The following is a 13,657-nucleotide window of genomic DNA, read 5'->3' as shown; positions in this document are numbered from 1 at the left end:
TTTCCCTGTGTTCCCTGACCGAGAACCCTAGGCACTGTGCTGCATGTTGTTCAGGTTCTCACGTTTGCCCGGAGAGCTAGGTTAAAGTAGTGGCTCTGCAGAATCCGTAACAGGAAATCCCTAGTGCAGGGGCTTCACCCTCTCCTCCAGCCCCCGGGAATGCCACGCCCCACCCCGCCGTGTTTAAAGAGCCACAACCCCAGGTGTTCAATCCACACCCGGGCTCCTGCAGATCCTGGCCTAACGTCTTCCCTTTGATTCAAGGGGAGAAAAAGGAATCCCTCACTTTACCCTTCTTGCATCAGGGACCCTGACATCAGTTGAGAGGTCTCTGTCTGCCCATGACTGGTTTTATTTTTTTCTATTTTTCTGCTGTTGTATTTATTTATTTATTTAGATAGGATTTCTCTGCATAGCCTGGCTTTCCTGGAACTCGCTCTGTTAACCAGGCTGGCCTTGTACTCACAGAGATCCACCTGCCTCTGCCTCCCGAGTGCTGGGATTAAAGGCGTGCGTTACCACCGCCCAGCTATTATTTTATTAGATTTATTACTTATTATTTTGATTTATGTATGTATTTTATGTATATGAGTGCTCCATTTACATGAATGCCTGAATGGCAGAAGAAGGCACCAGATCTCATTATAGATGGTTGTGAGCTACCATGTGGCTGCTGGAAATTGAACTCAGGACCTCTGGAAGAGCAGTTTGTGCTCTTAATCCGAGTCATCTTTTTAGCCCCTCTGTTTTATTTTTGAGACAGAGTCTCACTGTGTAGCTCTGGCTAACCTGAAATTTGCCATGTAGACCAGTCCTGCCTGCTTCTGCTTCTTGAGTGCTGGGATTAAAGGTATGCACCACCCTACTCGACATAACATTTTTAAAAATTTTTTGAATTTTATTTAATGCACATTGGTATCTTGCCATGGGTGTCAGGTCCCTTGGAACGAGAATTCTGGACAGTTGTGAGCTGCCATATAGGTGCTGGAAATTGAACCTGGGTCCTCTGGAAGAGCAGCCGGTGCTCTTACCCACTGAGCCATTTCTCCAGCCCCCATTGTTGTTGTTTTGGGTTTTGGGGTGTTTTTTGTTTGTTTTTGTTTTTTAATGGCACATAACCAGTGAAAGTTAACCCAGGTTTCTAAAAATCTCAGAAAGGCCTCCTTGTCCTTCCAGCATCCACGCAAGGCCCACACCTACAGGGCCTCCTTTCTGGATGGTGATGGAGGATTGGTTTCCATAGCAATAGAGTAGCTGAGAGTGCCTCTGCTCTACTGATGCTCCTGTAGTGACCTAGGACCCCAGCTACCAGCCTTCCTTCCACCTGTCAACTCTGGCTGCTTCTTTTCCTTTATCCCTCCCTTGAGGCTCAAGCTCATATCCTAAGACTGGGGGTCTTTCCAAGTGGTTTGTGTGCTAGTACCTCAACTTCCCCATGGAGGCAATGATCCTTCTGCTACACTCTAACTCCTCCCCTTTTTCACAATAGAACCCTCCCTGTGCCCCTCCCCTCACTTGCCCATGGAAGAGCAGGGGCCTGTTCTGTTTCAGAGAGGAAGCTACAGAGGGCAGTTACTAGGGCTCCCTCTACCCCCTCTTGCCCGTTCTAATTTTTGAAGAAGAATCTTCACTGCTGTCTCCACCTCTTCACCTTCCCTCTCCAGCTCCTTGCCAAAGTCACACTGACTTCTGAGACGCTAGTTATGCTGACTGCCTCCAATTCTTCCTCCCACTCCCTGCTCTTTCTCCTGTGTGCTAGTGCCCGAGGAAGGCAGAGAGCATGTCATATCTCCTGGAACTGGAGCTACAGACAGTTGTGAGAGGTCATGTAGGTGCTGGGAATTGAACCAGATCCTCTGCAAGAGCAGCAAGTGCTCTTAAGCACTGATCCATTGCTCTAGCCCTTACAGTTGTTTTTTCTAATCATCACTTAATATCCTATAACTCTTCCGTGATCACATGCTAGACCTTCTCGGTGTGCTCCCCCTGCTGTCATTTACCCTCCAGCTCCAATCCCCTCTTCTTACCCATTTCTCAGAAACCACTTTCCTCCAGGGAGCCCCCTGCCATGGTGCCCTGTTTGTTTCTCCTCTCCCTCCCCTAATGTCCTCCTCACACCGCATCCTCACTTTGACTGAAGACATTTTGACTCTTTGTGTCCCAGATCCCCAGCAGGGTGTTCAGCGGAGGGCACCTACATGCCAGGCCCTATACTGAGGCATTTGAGGCTACTGCCACACCTATTCTTATTCAGTGGATAGTAAAGCAAACCTAGGAAGGCTAAGAGCCTTGCTCTGGTCACCAACCAGCAAATGATGGAATTAAAATTCTGGTCTAGGGCCTGGGCTAGCGGGCTACACTGCCAGGTCAGCCACCATTTCTCAGCTCATTCCATCTCATGCCTCCTACTGGGATCTCCCAGACACTGCAAGGAGCCCCTCCTTTGGACTCTAGGAAAGAAACTGTAGGGGCATCCCTGCCTTCTCCCTTGCTGTTACTTCCCCCTTGGCATGAAATCATAGGTCATGAGTTCTGGCCTGTCACTGTGAGTGGGGATTTCCAGACACTGAGAGGGAGGGGATTTGGAAATGCGTGTCAGAGAGATATGAGGAGAGGGACAGAGATGCAGGGTGGGACCCTTAGACAGCCATTGGCACTTTCCAGAAATACCAGAAGAGGAGGCAGAAGAAGTTAATAACATCCTTGACAACCTTAGCCTGGAAAGATAGACTTACTCCAAGGAAGGCAAGACCAGGTTTAGTAATACACAACAGTCAGCTCAGCACTTTGGATGCCAGGGCAGAAAGAGCGTAAATTTAAGGCGAGCCTGGATCACACAGTACTATCTCAAAACAAAAACAAAACAAAAAGGTTGGCAGGAGAGAGAAAGGAAAAAATAGGAGGAAGAGAGGAGCAGGCAAGGGGAAGTAACAGGAAAGCGAGGAGGAGGAGGAAGTGGAGGAGGGCCAGAAGGAGGGGAAGGAAGAAGAGGGGGAAGAAGAGGAGGGCAAGGGAAAAGGAAGAGGAGGGTGAGGGGAAGAAGAGGGTCAGAAGGAGGAGGAAGAAGAGGAGGGTGAGGGGAAGGAAGAGGAGGGTCAGAAGGAGGAGGAAGAGGAGGAAGGTGAGGGGAAGGAAGAGGAGGGTCAGAAGGAGGAGGAAGAGGAGGAAGGCCGGAAGGAGGGGAAGGAAGAAGAGGGGGAAGAAGAAGAGAGCGAGAAGGAGGGGAAGAAGCAGCAGCCTTTCTGGAACATCAAGAACCATGTGTCCCAGAAGGAACCTTGCCAACAGCCTCCTTCTGAGTCACCATGGAGGCCTGAGTGTGGGGGAGAGGAACACAAGGACACAGGACAGACAACACTATAAAGAGATGGCACCATGCACTGTGCTTTTGTACATTGGTGAGACAGGGCCATGTGTGGCCTGGACATGGTTAGTAGAAACAAAAGCACACAGATAACGGCACTATTTGGGGGAATGAAATATGATAAAAGGCAGCTAATTTTTTAACCCAAAAATAGTTGAGTCATGCATGGTAGTGCACATCTATAACCCCAGCATTTAAGGGGTTGAACAGGAAGTTGGAAATTTTGAGGATAGCCTGTGCTATACAGGCAGATCTTAATCTAAAAACACCAAATAAGGCTGGCCCTTGGGGGGGGGGGTGGCAGGGTGTTGCTTGATGGTAGAATTTGTGTTTAGTATGCATGGTGTCCTGGACTTAATCCTGAGCAAGAGAAATAAATACCTTATGGAATAAGGATCAGAGAAATAAAAACAGGGGCTGGAGAAATGGCTCAGTGGTTAACAGCACTTGCTGCTTTTTCAGAGGACTGGATTCCATGCCCAGTGTCCACAGGACAACTCGCAGCTTCGGTTTAGGGAATCAGATGCCATCTTCTGGCCTCGTAGTGCACGTGCAAACATGCAGGCAAAAAACGCTCACACAAATTAAAACAAAACAAAAACCCAGCAAAATAAAACCTCTCCTGCTCATGGTGGAACACTCCTTTAACTCCAGCACTTGGAAGGCAGAGGCAAGAGGATCTCTATGAGTTCAAGGCCAGCCTGGTGTACATAGCCGGTTCTAGGATAGCCAATGCCACATATGGAGAGCTTGTCTAAAAATTAATTTAAAAAACAATAAATAAATAAAATCCTATAAACACAGAATCTATCTCTTGCTGCTTGGCTCCTAGACAGTTTGAATAGCAAGGGTGACCTCAAGAGCAACAATAATTATGTATTTACAAGGCAGGCAGCTAGAATGATCCCAACACAGGGCAACTCTGGTGTCTAGCAAAATTTCCAGATTTCAAGTGTTGATGCCAGGGACCTGACTGGATCTTCTCTAAATGAACAGGCAGGCAGAGAGGCAACTCTGCCACCAGGGGGCAGTGGGGACACACTAAAGCTAGTTTGCTGTAAGCTTAGGTGTGGAAGCAGCTTGTCAGATGCCTTTGACTCTGTCTCCCCCGCTTGGTAGAGGTGAGCTGGGAGCCTATTGTGGGAGTAAACATGTAAACCTCATTTTAAAATAAGTCAGAGCCGGGCGATGGTGGCGCATGCCTTTAATCCCAGCACTCGGGAGGCAGAGGCACGCGGATCTCTGTGAGTTAGAGACCAGCCTGGTCTACAGAGCTAGTTCCAGGACAGGCTCCACAGCCACAGAGAAACCCTGTCTCGAAAAACCAAAAAATAAATAAATAAATAAATAAATAAATAAATAAAATAAGTCAGAAAGGAGGGAGAAAAGGTTGGGGCTCCACCCTGGGGTCCAACAAAAATCTTATTTCTAAATAAATCTTAAAATATAAAAAGGTTAGCCGGGCTGTGCTCGTGCGTGCCTTTAATCCCAGCACTTCAGAGGTGGAAGCTGGCGGACCTCAGGGAGTTCAAGGTCAGCCTGGTCTACAAAGGGAGTTCCCGGACAGGTTCGGATCTTTTTTTTTTTTTTTTTGGTTTTTCGAGACAGGGTTTCCCTGTGGTTTTGGAGCCTGTCCTGGAACTAGCTCTTGTAGACCAGGCTGGTCTCGAACTCACAGAGATCCGCCTGCCTCTGCCTCCCAAGTGCTGGGATTAAAGGCGTGCGCCACCACCGCCCGGCCCGGACAGGTTCCAAAGCTACAGAAAAACCCTGTCTCAAAAAAAAAAAAAAGTTTTTAGAACAGGAAGAAGACAAAGACACAATCCAGGTTTTTATTGTTTGTGGGGGTGGGGGTGTCTTATGTGACCTAGGATGGTCTTGAACCCCAGATCAACTTTTAACTCTAAAGTCCTGAGATTACAAGTGTGGTTCATCTGTCTGTGTCGCGGGATTGTTCTGAGCACCAGCAGTAAGAGGAAAGAGCTATTTTGGGGAATTCTGGGGGTGTAGGACAAACCTTGGGAATGGCCCTGTACCCGCAGTGCAGCCGCTGTTAAATTCTGCCCTGGACGGCTGGCAGTCCACAGTGGACAACAGAACAGTAAAGTTTTCTTTTTTTGTTTTATTTTGTTTTTAGAGACAGGGTTTCTTGTAGCTTTGGAGTCCTGAAATTCACTCTGTAGACCAGGCTGGCCTTGAACTCACAGAGATCCACCTGTCTCTGCCTCCCTAGTTCTGGAACTAAAGGCTTGCACCACCACCTCCTACCAAGAACAGTAAAGCTTTCTTAGGAGCTACAAAGCTAGGAAGGGGCTTGAAAGCCCAGAAACAGGTCTGGGTCCATCTGAGGAACTGCAGAAAACCAAAGCTCACTGTAGCTATGCTGGAGGAGCCCTCGGATCAAGTACCTCCTGGCCTAGTAGACAAGGGCTTCTCAAAGTGGGCCAGGCCTCCCAGCATCCTCTGGAGTAACCTGCAATACGACAGGAAAGCCCTTGAGTTAAGAGGCAGCAAAGGAGAAGATTACAGGCCATATCTACCCTTGCAGTCAACATGGGGAAGAGAACCAGGGAAGAAGTGGATAACCATTATTTTATGGGGAAGCAAGCAGGGTTCCAGAGCAGCTGTAGGCACAGGGCAAGAACCATGCGCAGAAGCCTCACAGCAAGGAACTAGATAGGAGAGCAGGTATTTGTGCACTGTTCAAAGATAAACATCGTGCTAGGCTTCGTGGTGCCGGCATGTAATCTCACCTCCTTTGGAGGCTAAGAAAGATGATCACAAGTTAAAGTCCGGTCTAGGCTACAGAGTGAGTAGAAGGACAGCTTGGGCACCTTAGGACACTGTGTCTAAAGCAAAAAAGTAAAAACAAACAAAACAAAAAACCAGTTTGGGGATAGAATCAGTAGCATGTGCAAGATGCCACATCAAATTCTCAGTACCATAGACATTAAAAAAAAAAAGTAGACAGCATTAGGAAAGATGTTAATATTAGCTTATGCAAATGTTTAAGTCAGTTTCATTTTGAAAGAGAAACATGAGTTTGATTTTTTTTTGAAAGAATGTTTCTCTGTTTAACAATTTTGGCTGTCCTGGAACTCATGCTGTGAGCAGGCTGGTCTTGAACCACAGAGATCTGCCTGCCTCTGCCTCCCAGGTGCTGGAACTAAAGGTATGCACCACCGCCCTGCTGCTTTTACTTTTTAATGATTTATTTTATGTGCATTGGTGTAAGGGTGGAACTGGAGTCACAGACAGTTGTGAGCTGCCACGTGGGTGCTGGGAACTGAACCCGGGTCCTCTGGAAGAGCAGCCAAGTGCTCTTGACTGTTGAGCCATCTCTCCAGCCCCTGACTTTGCTATTGACATTGAGTTTTACGTTTCACAGGAACCAGACGACTGGAGACATCTGGCGGCTGCTCACAGTGGTTCTTCTCCTTTCTTCACTTATGCCAAACGACAAATCCTGAGGGCCAGAAGGCAGAAGCAAGGTCAGTAAGTGGGTTCCCATGGCTGGCAGTGACAAAGGAAGCAGCAGAATATGTACCTGTCTCTGTGGGGTCTCCTTGTCCTGGCTATGATGGGCTGGTGCAGACTTCAGCTCTACTTGAAGAGGGCAATGGATCCTTAGTCTACGTCTTCTCCTAAGAGATGGCCAGTGTATCCTGGGAAGGGTGCTCGGGACATCCCATCCTGTACTCTCACGGCACACACTACGATGCCTCTTCTTCAGTTATTAATTTTATTTAGGACTCACATCAACAATATCCAAACATCACAAAATCACTTATTTTCACATTACAAAATTGCATTTTGCTCAAATCCACACTTTTGCTCTGTAAGCGGGAGTATGTTTGGTACACTCACTCGGATGCTCCGCAGGGTCAGCCGGGAACCACACTGGATTTAGTTTTTTATTTTAAGATAAGGTCTCACTATGTAAGTTAGGCCGGCATGAAATTAGCTTCATCCTGCCATCTTCCTGCCGCAGCCTCCGGAGTGCTGAGATTACAGGTGTGAACCATGACGCCTAACCTGTCAAAGCCCATCACAAGATCTAAAAGGTAAAGTTATAGACTGTCTTCCCCTCCAGTCTTCAGCTTACAAACTTTAAGCTTTATTTTTATCTTATTTGTATGATTTTGCCTGCATGTGTGTCTGTGCACTGCTTGCACGCAGTGCCCAGAGGCCAAGAGAGGGTGGAAGATCCCCTTGAACTGGAGAAATGGGCAGCTGTGAACCGCAGTTTGGGTGTTGGGAAACAAACCTGGGTTCTCTGGAAGAGCAACAGTGCTCCCCGACCCCAAGACAGGTTCTCTCTGTGTAGCCCTGGCTGACCTCAGACTCAGAGATCTAGCTGCCTCTGTCTCCTGAGCGCTGGGACTAAAGGCATGTACCACTCTGCCCAGCTCTTCATGTCTAATGCACAGCAGAGGTGTTCTGGTCTCTTCGTGTAGGAAGGCAGGGCCAGAGAGCAGCTGAGAGCAGCCAAGCGGCACACCAGGAGATACGAGTCTACATGGAAGTGTTTTGGTGGTTTGGTTCTTGCCATGTCACAGGTCAGTGTGTCCATGTATCCACGCACTGCCTTTTTCGTCCTAAATACAATGCTGACAAATTCCATGCAGCTCAAGAAAGGGACTGAGCCTGCACACAATCATTGTCTGTAGTAATGTACATGACACTGCACCTAATGCCAACAGCACAATCAGAAGTTGAGGGAATGAGGGACGTCATAAAAAGGTCCTTTTTTTTCTTTTCTCTTTTTAAGACATTGTAGCCAAAGCCAGCCTTGAGCTCAGTATGTAGCTAAGGATGACCTCATCTTTCTGCTTCCACTTCCACATGATGGGGTTTTAAACACACACCAGGCCTGGGTAAGAATCTTTTTTTAAAAAAAGACTTATTTATTAATTATGCATACAGGGTTCTTCCTGCATGTATGCCTTCAGGCCAGAAGAGGGCACCAGATCTCATTACTGATGGTTGTGAGCCACCATGTGGTTGCTGGGAATTGAACTCAAGACCTCTGAGCCATGTCTCTAGCCCCCAGGTAAGAATCTTAATACCAAAATTATCTTTTAACTTCATATGCTCTCTGGCCGGATGTAGATACGGTGGGAAAAAAACTTGAAGGCCTGCTTGGCATTCATGCTCGATATAATAACTGCACATAAACCCGAGGAAGCCATGGAGGAGCTACTCTGGAGTAGCTGCTATAGAGAACTACAACCTAAATGGTGGCTTACAAAACAAAAGCAAAGCAAACAAACAAAGCCAATCTAAAACCCTAACAGTCTTTTGAGTCTGACAGTGGTCTAGATTTCGTGAGGGCGTGAGAAAGCAGGTGTCCGTAAGCACTGCATGTATTCCTGCTGAGCGGAAAGACAAGGCTGTGGTTTAGTCAGGGGCTGTGCCCAAGCCACTTTCTGGTTTATGAGTGTTTTGTGTATATATATATGTCTATGAACTATATCGATACAGTGCCCACAGAGGCCAGAAAAGGGTCTGGATCCTTGGGAACTGGAGTTACAGACAGCTGTGAGCTGCCACGTGGCTGCTGGGAATTGAACCTGGTTAGAGCCAGTGCTCTAACCGCTGAACCTTCTTTCCAAACCACCCCTCTCCCCACAGCTTTTTAAAACAAGGTCTCATTATTTAGCCTTGGCTGGTCTGGGACTTGCAGCATAGAACAGGCTGGGCTCAAGCTCACATAGATCTACCTGCCTTGACCTTCTGAGTGCTCGAATTAAAGGTGTGTCGCTTGGCCAATTCTTTTGATATTTACAGTGGATAATTGGATGAGGATCTTCAAAAACTTCCACCTCAGCAATTCTGATGTAAACTGTAGGTACAGGGTCCTAGATTCGCTCCTCAGCATCTTTAAAAAAGGAGTACAAAACCTAAATTATTAAATATAAAATACTTAAGGAGACCAGAAAAGCTTTGCAGACTCAGGAAATGAATAAGAGAAACCTGAAAATCTGAAATCCAGAATGCTCGAAAACAAACTGCTCTAAAAAAGTGGAAAAAAATAAAAGCAAGCAGTTTACAAAAATAAGAAAAACTATGGGGCTCAGCGGTTAGAGCACTGGCTGCTCCTGCAGAAGACCTGGCTCAGTCCCAGCACCCATGTGGCAGCTCACAAAAACAGGAAAAACTAAAGCAGTAATTTAGTTCATTAGAAGAGAAATTCTTAAAATGCGAACAGCCACTGCTGTCTCATGAAATATTTTTAAAGTGAGTTGTCACCAAGCATAGTGGCACACACCTGTGAGCCAATTATATGGGGTGCAGAAGCACACGGAAGAGTTCAGGAAAAGCTTCGTCTACGGCTAGTCTGAGCTGCATGAAACTGGCTCTTGTCATAATCAGAGTACAGACTGATTTTCTGAGGCCCCAAAGGCACGTGGTTTACAGTAACAAAGTTACTTTAATGAACTAATTTATATTAAGTTCACTATTTGTTTTAAAAACAAATGTTTAAGTGATGATAAAATTCCTTATTCAATGCCATCAAATTCTAGCTTTTTTTTACATCAAAAGCTAATAAATAATAGAAAACATTATTAAATACTAAGTGGAAACACTTAGCATCAGATAAAGAGTGATAAGAATAAAAATACAAAGAAAATGACACATCTTTTGGCAGAAAGGTCAGGAAAAAGGAGATATTAAATTTAAAAAACTGAGAATGTTGTGGGTAAAAGCTAAGAACTTTGCTTATGATGCAATTGTGACTAAGCACTGACCAGTCTTCTTGCACTGGACCCCAGGAAGTCCAGTGGGGCCACACAAAACAAGAATCTACTACCCAGTCAGGAATCTTACAGAGCCCTGCACACACTGCTCAGTTAACTTAACCTGCTTCTGAAAGTCTCCCGAGTCCCAGGGGCAATGCATGGGTGAGCATCATGACGGCACAGCCTAGGAATGTCCTAGGGCCTTCTGGCTGGAGACCAAGCTCAACGTCGAGGAATTAATGCAACAGGAAAGGGCTTAATGCCTACAAACCTGACACTTAGGAGGCTGAGGCAGGTCATGATTTTGAGGCCAACCTAGGCTACATAGCCATTTCCAGGGTAGCCTGGGCTACATAGTGAGTTCCAGACCAAATAGGCTACCTAGTAAGATCTTGCCAGAAACAACAGTCACAAAAATCAAGATGGCCTTAAAGGAACACTGAAGTTGGAGGTGCAGGTCTAGGACAGCAGGCTCAGAGGAATGGCGGCACAGGCTACCACTTTGCAGAGTGAGCAACAACAGCTCCTCCCAGGACTCCTTCCCTCTAGAGTCAGGTCAACCTGTCGTAGAGGCCAGCATGTCAGGAGAACTGTTCACTGCACAGAGTCCAAGTTCTATGCGGGTTTACCAGGTGGCCCAAAACTTCAGGGAACTCCTCCCTGCCCTGCCTCTTGTGCCACTGTGGCCGTGCTGAGAGCTGATATGACTAGATGGGGCAGGGGCGGATGAAGCCCTCACAGCAAGTGTGATATCAGTGTGGAGGCAAGCACAGGTGTGATACACACTGACCCAGGCACGCCAGACGCAGTCATGTGGGAACCAGGCAACTGTTCTTATGATCCAGACTTCTGCGGCCCCAGCCAGCCATTTGGGTTAACTTCTTCTCTCTTCCTCTGTGGAGCCTAGACCCTCAGGACCAGCTGAGGGAGGTCACAGGGTGGGCGGAAGGTCACGGGGAAATGGAGCTTGCTACAGTCCTCAGAGGCAGCACTTTCCTTGGCATCTGTGGTGCCAGGTCAGTACAGGGCTCAAGAAGTACAGACATCCAGAGACTGGAAGGCCATAACGGGAGAAGGGTAGCACACAGAAAACATGACATGTGGCTAGCCATAGTGACAGCAGAGATCAGAAGTCACACTGCTTTATCAGATGCTGTATGAACAGGTCTAGGGAACCACAGGCCTGGGAAGGCAGAAGGCTGGACTGAGACAAGCATGCCATGCTAGGATTCGGGTGATCCTGGGCTTCAGTCATTACAGCGACGAGGAAAGGAACAGAGTCACCAAGACTACAGGAGTCCAAGGAGGCTACAAGGATGGACAGAAGGTGGGCAAAAAGCCTGAGAGTCCAGTCAGCTCTGAGGAGAACCCTGGAAATGGAGCTGACTGGCCACGCTGGTCAAGGAAAGTCTCTCCAGAGACCACCTTCAGGTGTGGACTTGCAGTGAGATGCAGCAAGAGCTTCAGGCTTTGCAGAAACACAAAGACAAGACAGCTTTCCCGAGTTTGTCCCTTCTAGGACAGGAGGGGCCGCAGAGCTCTGCACACATCCTGCCCTCCCCTATCCTGTCCTGCAGCAGCAAACATAGCTCAGGGGAGCGCAGGGGGCCAGAGGACCAGCAGGGGGCACCAGAGACCCACATTTGGCAAGATTCATTTGTCCTTTTCCCTACAGGGGCCGAGGACCAGAGGCAGAGCAATGTAGCCCTGGCAATCTTGGGTACTGGACACCTCCATGCAACCCAGGACCCTGGGTGAGGGCAGACACTGGACAGGGCTGGGGGCACAATAGCCCCTTGAGCTCAGAAACAGTAGGGTGCAGGGGTCCTAGCCTAACAAGTCCAAGCAGGACGTCCCCACCGCACAGCAAGCCTGCCTGCTTCATGGGGGTGTTGTTTCACTCATGCCCTGCTCCCTCAAGAGGTAGCTTGGCCTCCACCCCGTCACCCCACAACGAGGCTCAGTCACCACCAGCGCAGACCCATCACTGGGTGTCAGGGTCTTGGAAGCCCCAAGCCTCCACAGCAGAGATAAGGAAGTTCTCAGAGCAGAGGGGCTGGTTGTTGAAAGTGTCGCAGTGTCCAGTGCGGCCTCGGTTCAGGTCCCCGTCGATGTAGAGTGCTTGGCCACCTCCTCCCCCTGTGGGAAATGCAAGGGAACAGATGTCTTTCTGCTCCAACATCCACCCCATACCCACATATGCCATCATCTCTGTCCTTGAAGGGTCTGCTAAATAGCAATCTCAGTAAAGAGATCCTTGGACTACAGGGGTTCCTCTAGAACCCCAAATTTACCCGGGCCTGGCTGTCCTGGCTACTGCTTGTCTGCTAGCCCATACCTCCCATCTTTCATACTGGTCTACCAGTATGAAAGCTCCTTTTCCTCTAACGGAGATGTCTACTTTGTTGACCACTAGTCAGCGAGGACTGGGCACAGAGGTTTCCGCTCCCCTCAAGCCCCCATGTCCTCCTCCCAGACTGAATGAAGGGAAGGGAAGAGGTGCCCACCAATGATGAGGCAGTCGTTGCCCCCAGCCATGAACATGGACTCTGTCTTGGAGGGCAGGTTGAAGTGCCGGGCAGCCAGGAAAGGAGACAGCCGATCAGCAGGGTCTGAAGAGACAGAGTGGCTGAGGAAGGAAGGAGCAGCTGCAGTCTCTGAGGACTTGAAGGATGTTGGCCTGGTCAACTCTGGGTGCTTGATGACCACCCACTCGTAACGCTGCACCTCTGGCTGCAGCTGGAGAAGAATGGGTGGCAGTCAGAGTAACTGGCGTGGGGCACCTCCCTCGGCCTTCCTGCTCCAAAGCCACTGCCCATCTTCATGCCACAACTCTGCTGTGGGTGGATCCCTAAGAGGGCTGTGGGTGGATCCCTAAGAGGGCTGTGGGTGGATCCCTAAGAGGGCTGTGGGTGGATCCCTAAGAGGGCTGTGGGTGGATCCCTAAGAGGGCTGTGGGTGGATCCCTAAGAGGGCTGTGGGTGGATCCCTAAGAGGGCTGTGGGTGGATCCCTAAGAGGGCTGTGGGTGGATCCCTAAGAGGGCTGTGGCAATGGCACACCGCATTAGCAAATGAGGTCCTGCTAGCTTTTGGGGCACTCATAGCCTAACCAACAAATTCCAGAAGTAAAAACAGAGTATGTTTTAGGGTACTCGCTACAATGAAGATGAAACGAGGCTCTTGTGCTGGGGGGACTTCTGAGCCCCTCGAGCCAGCTTCTGTGACAATTCCCTGGTCCAGGACAGATGTTGGGCCTACACTCAGTCTTGGAGGGCTGATTAAGTACTCAGAATGTCTGAAGAGACAGGAACAGCCAAGGAAGGAGGGAGAGGGCAGAGGAACTCCACACTTAGCCCAACTCACCCTAAAAACAAAGCATTCTCCTGTTCCGAAGAAGCCCAGTTTGCCTCCAAACTTATTTCTTTCGCTCCAATCTGTTGACAGGTAAGCGCCACAAACCTAGGGAGGAAGGCTGGGGTGAGACTTCTGTCATCAGGCGTGTCCCCTCATTCAGGCGTGCTGAGAGACCACGTCCCAGCTTAGGGGTAT

General features: G+C 48.6%; 1 protein-coding gene across 2 annotated transcripts in view; it reads right to left on the bottom strand.

Moving 5' to 3' along the window:
* Positions 1–7,095: 7,095 nt before the first annotated feature.
* Tbc1d24 (TBC1 domain family member 24) overlaps positions 7,096–13,657 on the bottom strand; it is a 29,501-nt gene continuing 22,939 nt past the window's right edge. For both annotated transcript variants that reach the window (XM_041675843.1, XM_041675844.1), the window contains 3 exons: positions 13,472–13,567; positions 12,615–12,846; positions 7,096–12,246 (listed from right to left, as the gene is read on the bottom strand). In XM_041675843.1, the coding sequence (XP_041531777.1) occupies positions 12,092–12,246; positions 12,615–12,846; positions 13,472–13,567 (483 nt within the window). In that variant the 3' untranslated portion in view covers positions 7,096–12,091. The remainder of the gene's footprint in view (positions 12,247–12,614; positions 12,847–13,471; positions 13,568–13,657) is intronic.

Source organism: Microtus oregoni, unplaced genomic scaffold (assembly GCF_018167655.1).
Source record: "Microtus oregoni isolate MIOR12 unplaced genomic scaffold, Mior012 000027F_ref0000203, whole genome shotgun sequence".
NCBI lineage: Eukaryota > Metazoa > Chordata > Mammalia > Rodentia > Cricetidae > Microtus > Microtus oregoni.
Note: the sequence above shows the minus strand (reverse complement) of the source record. Positions and strands in the feature narration are given on the sequence as shown.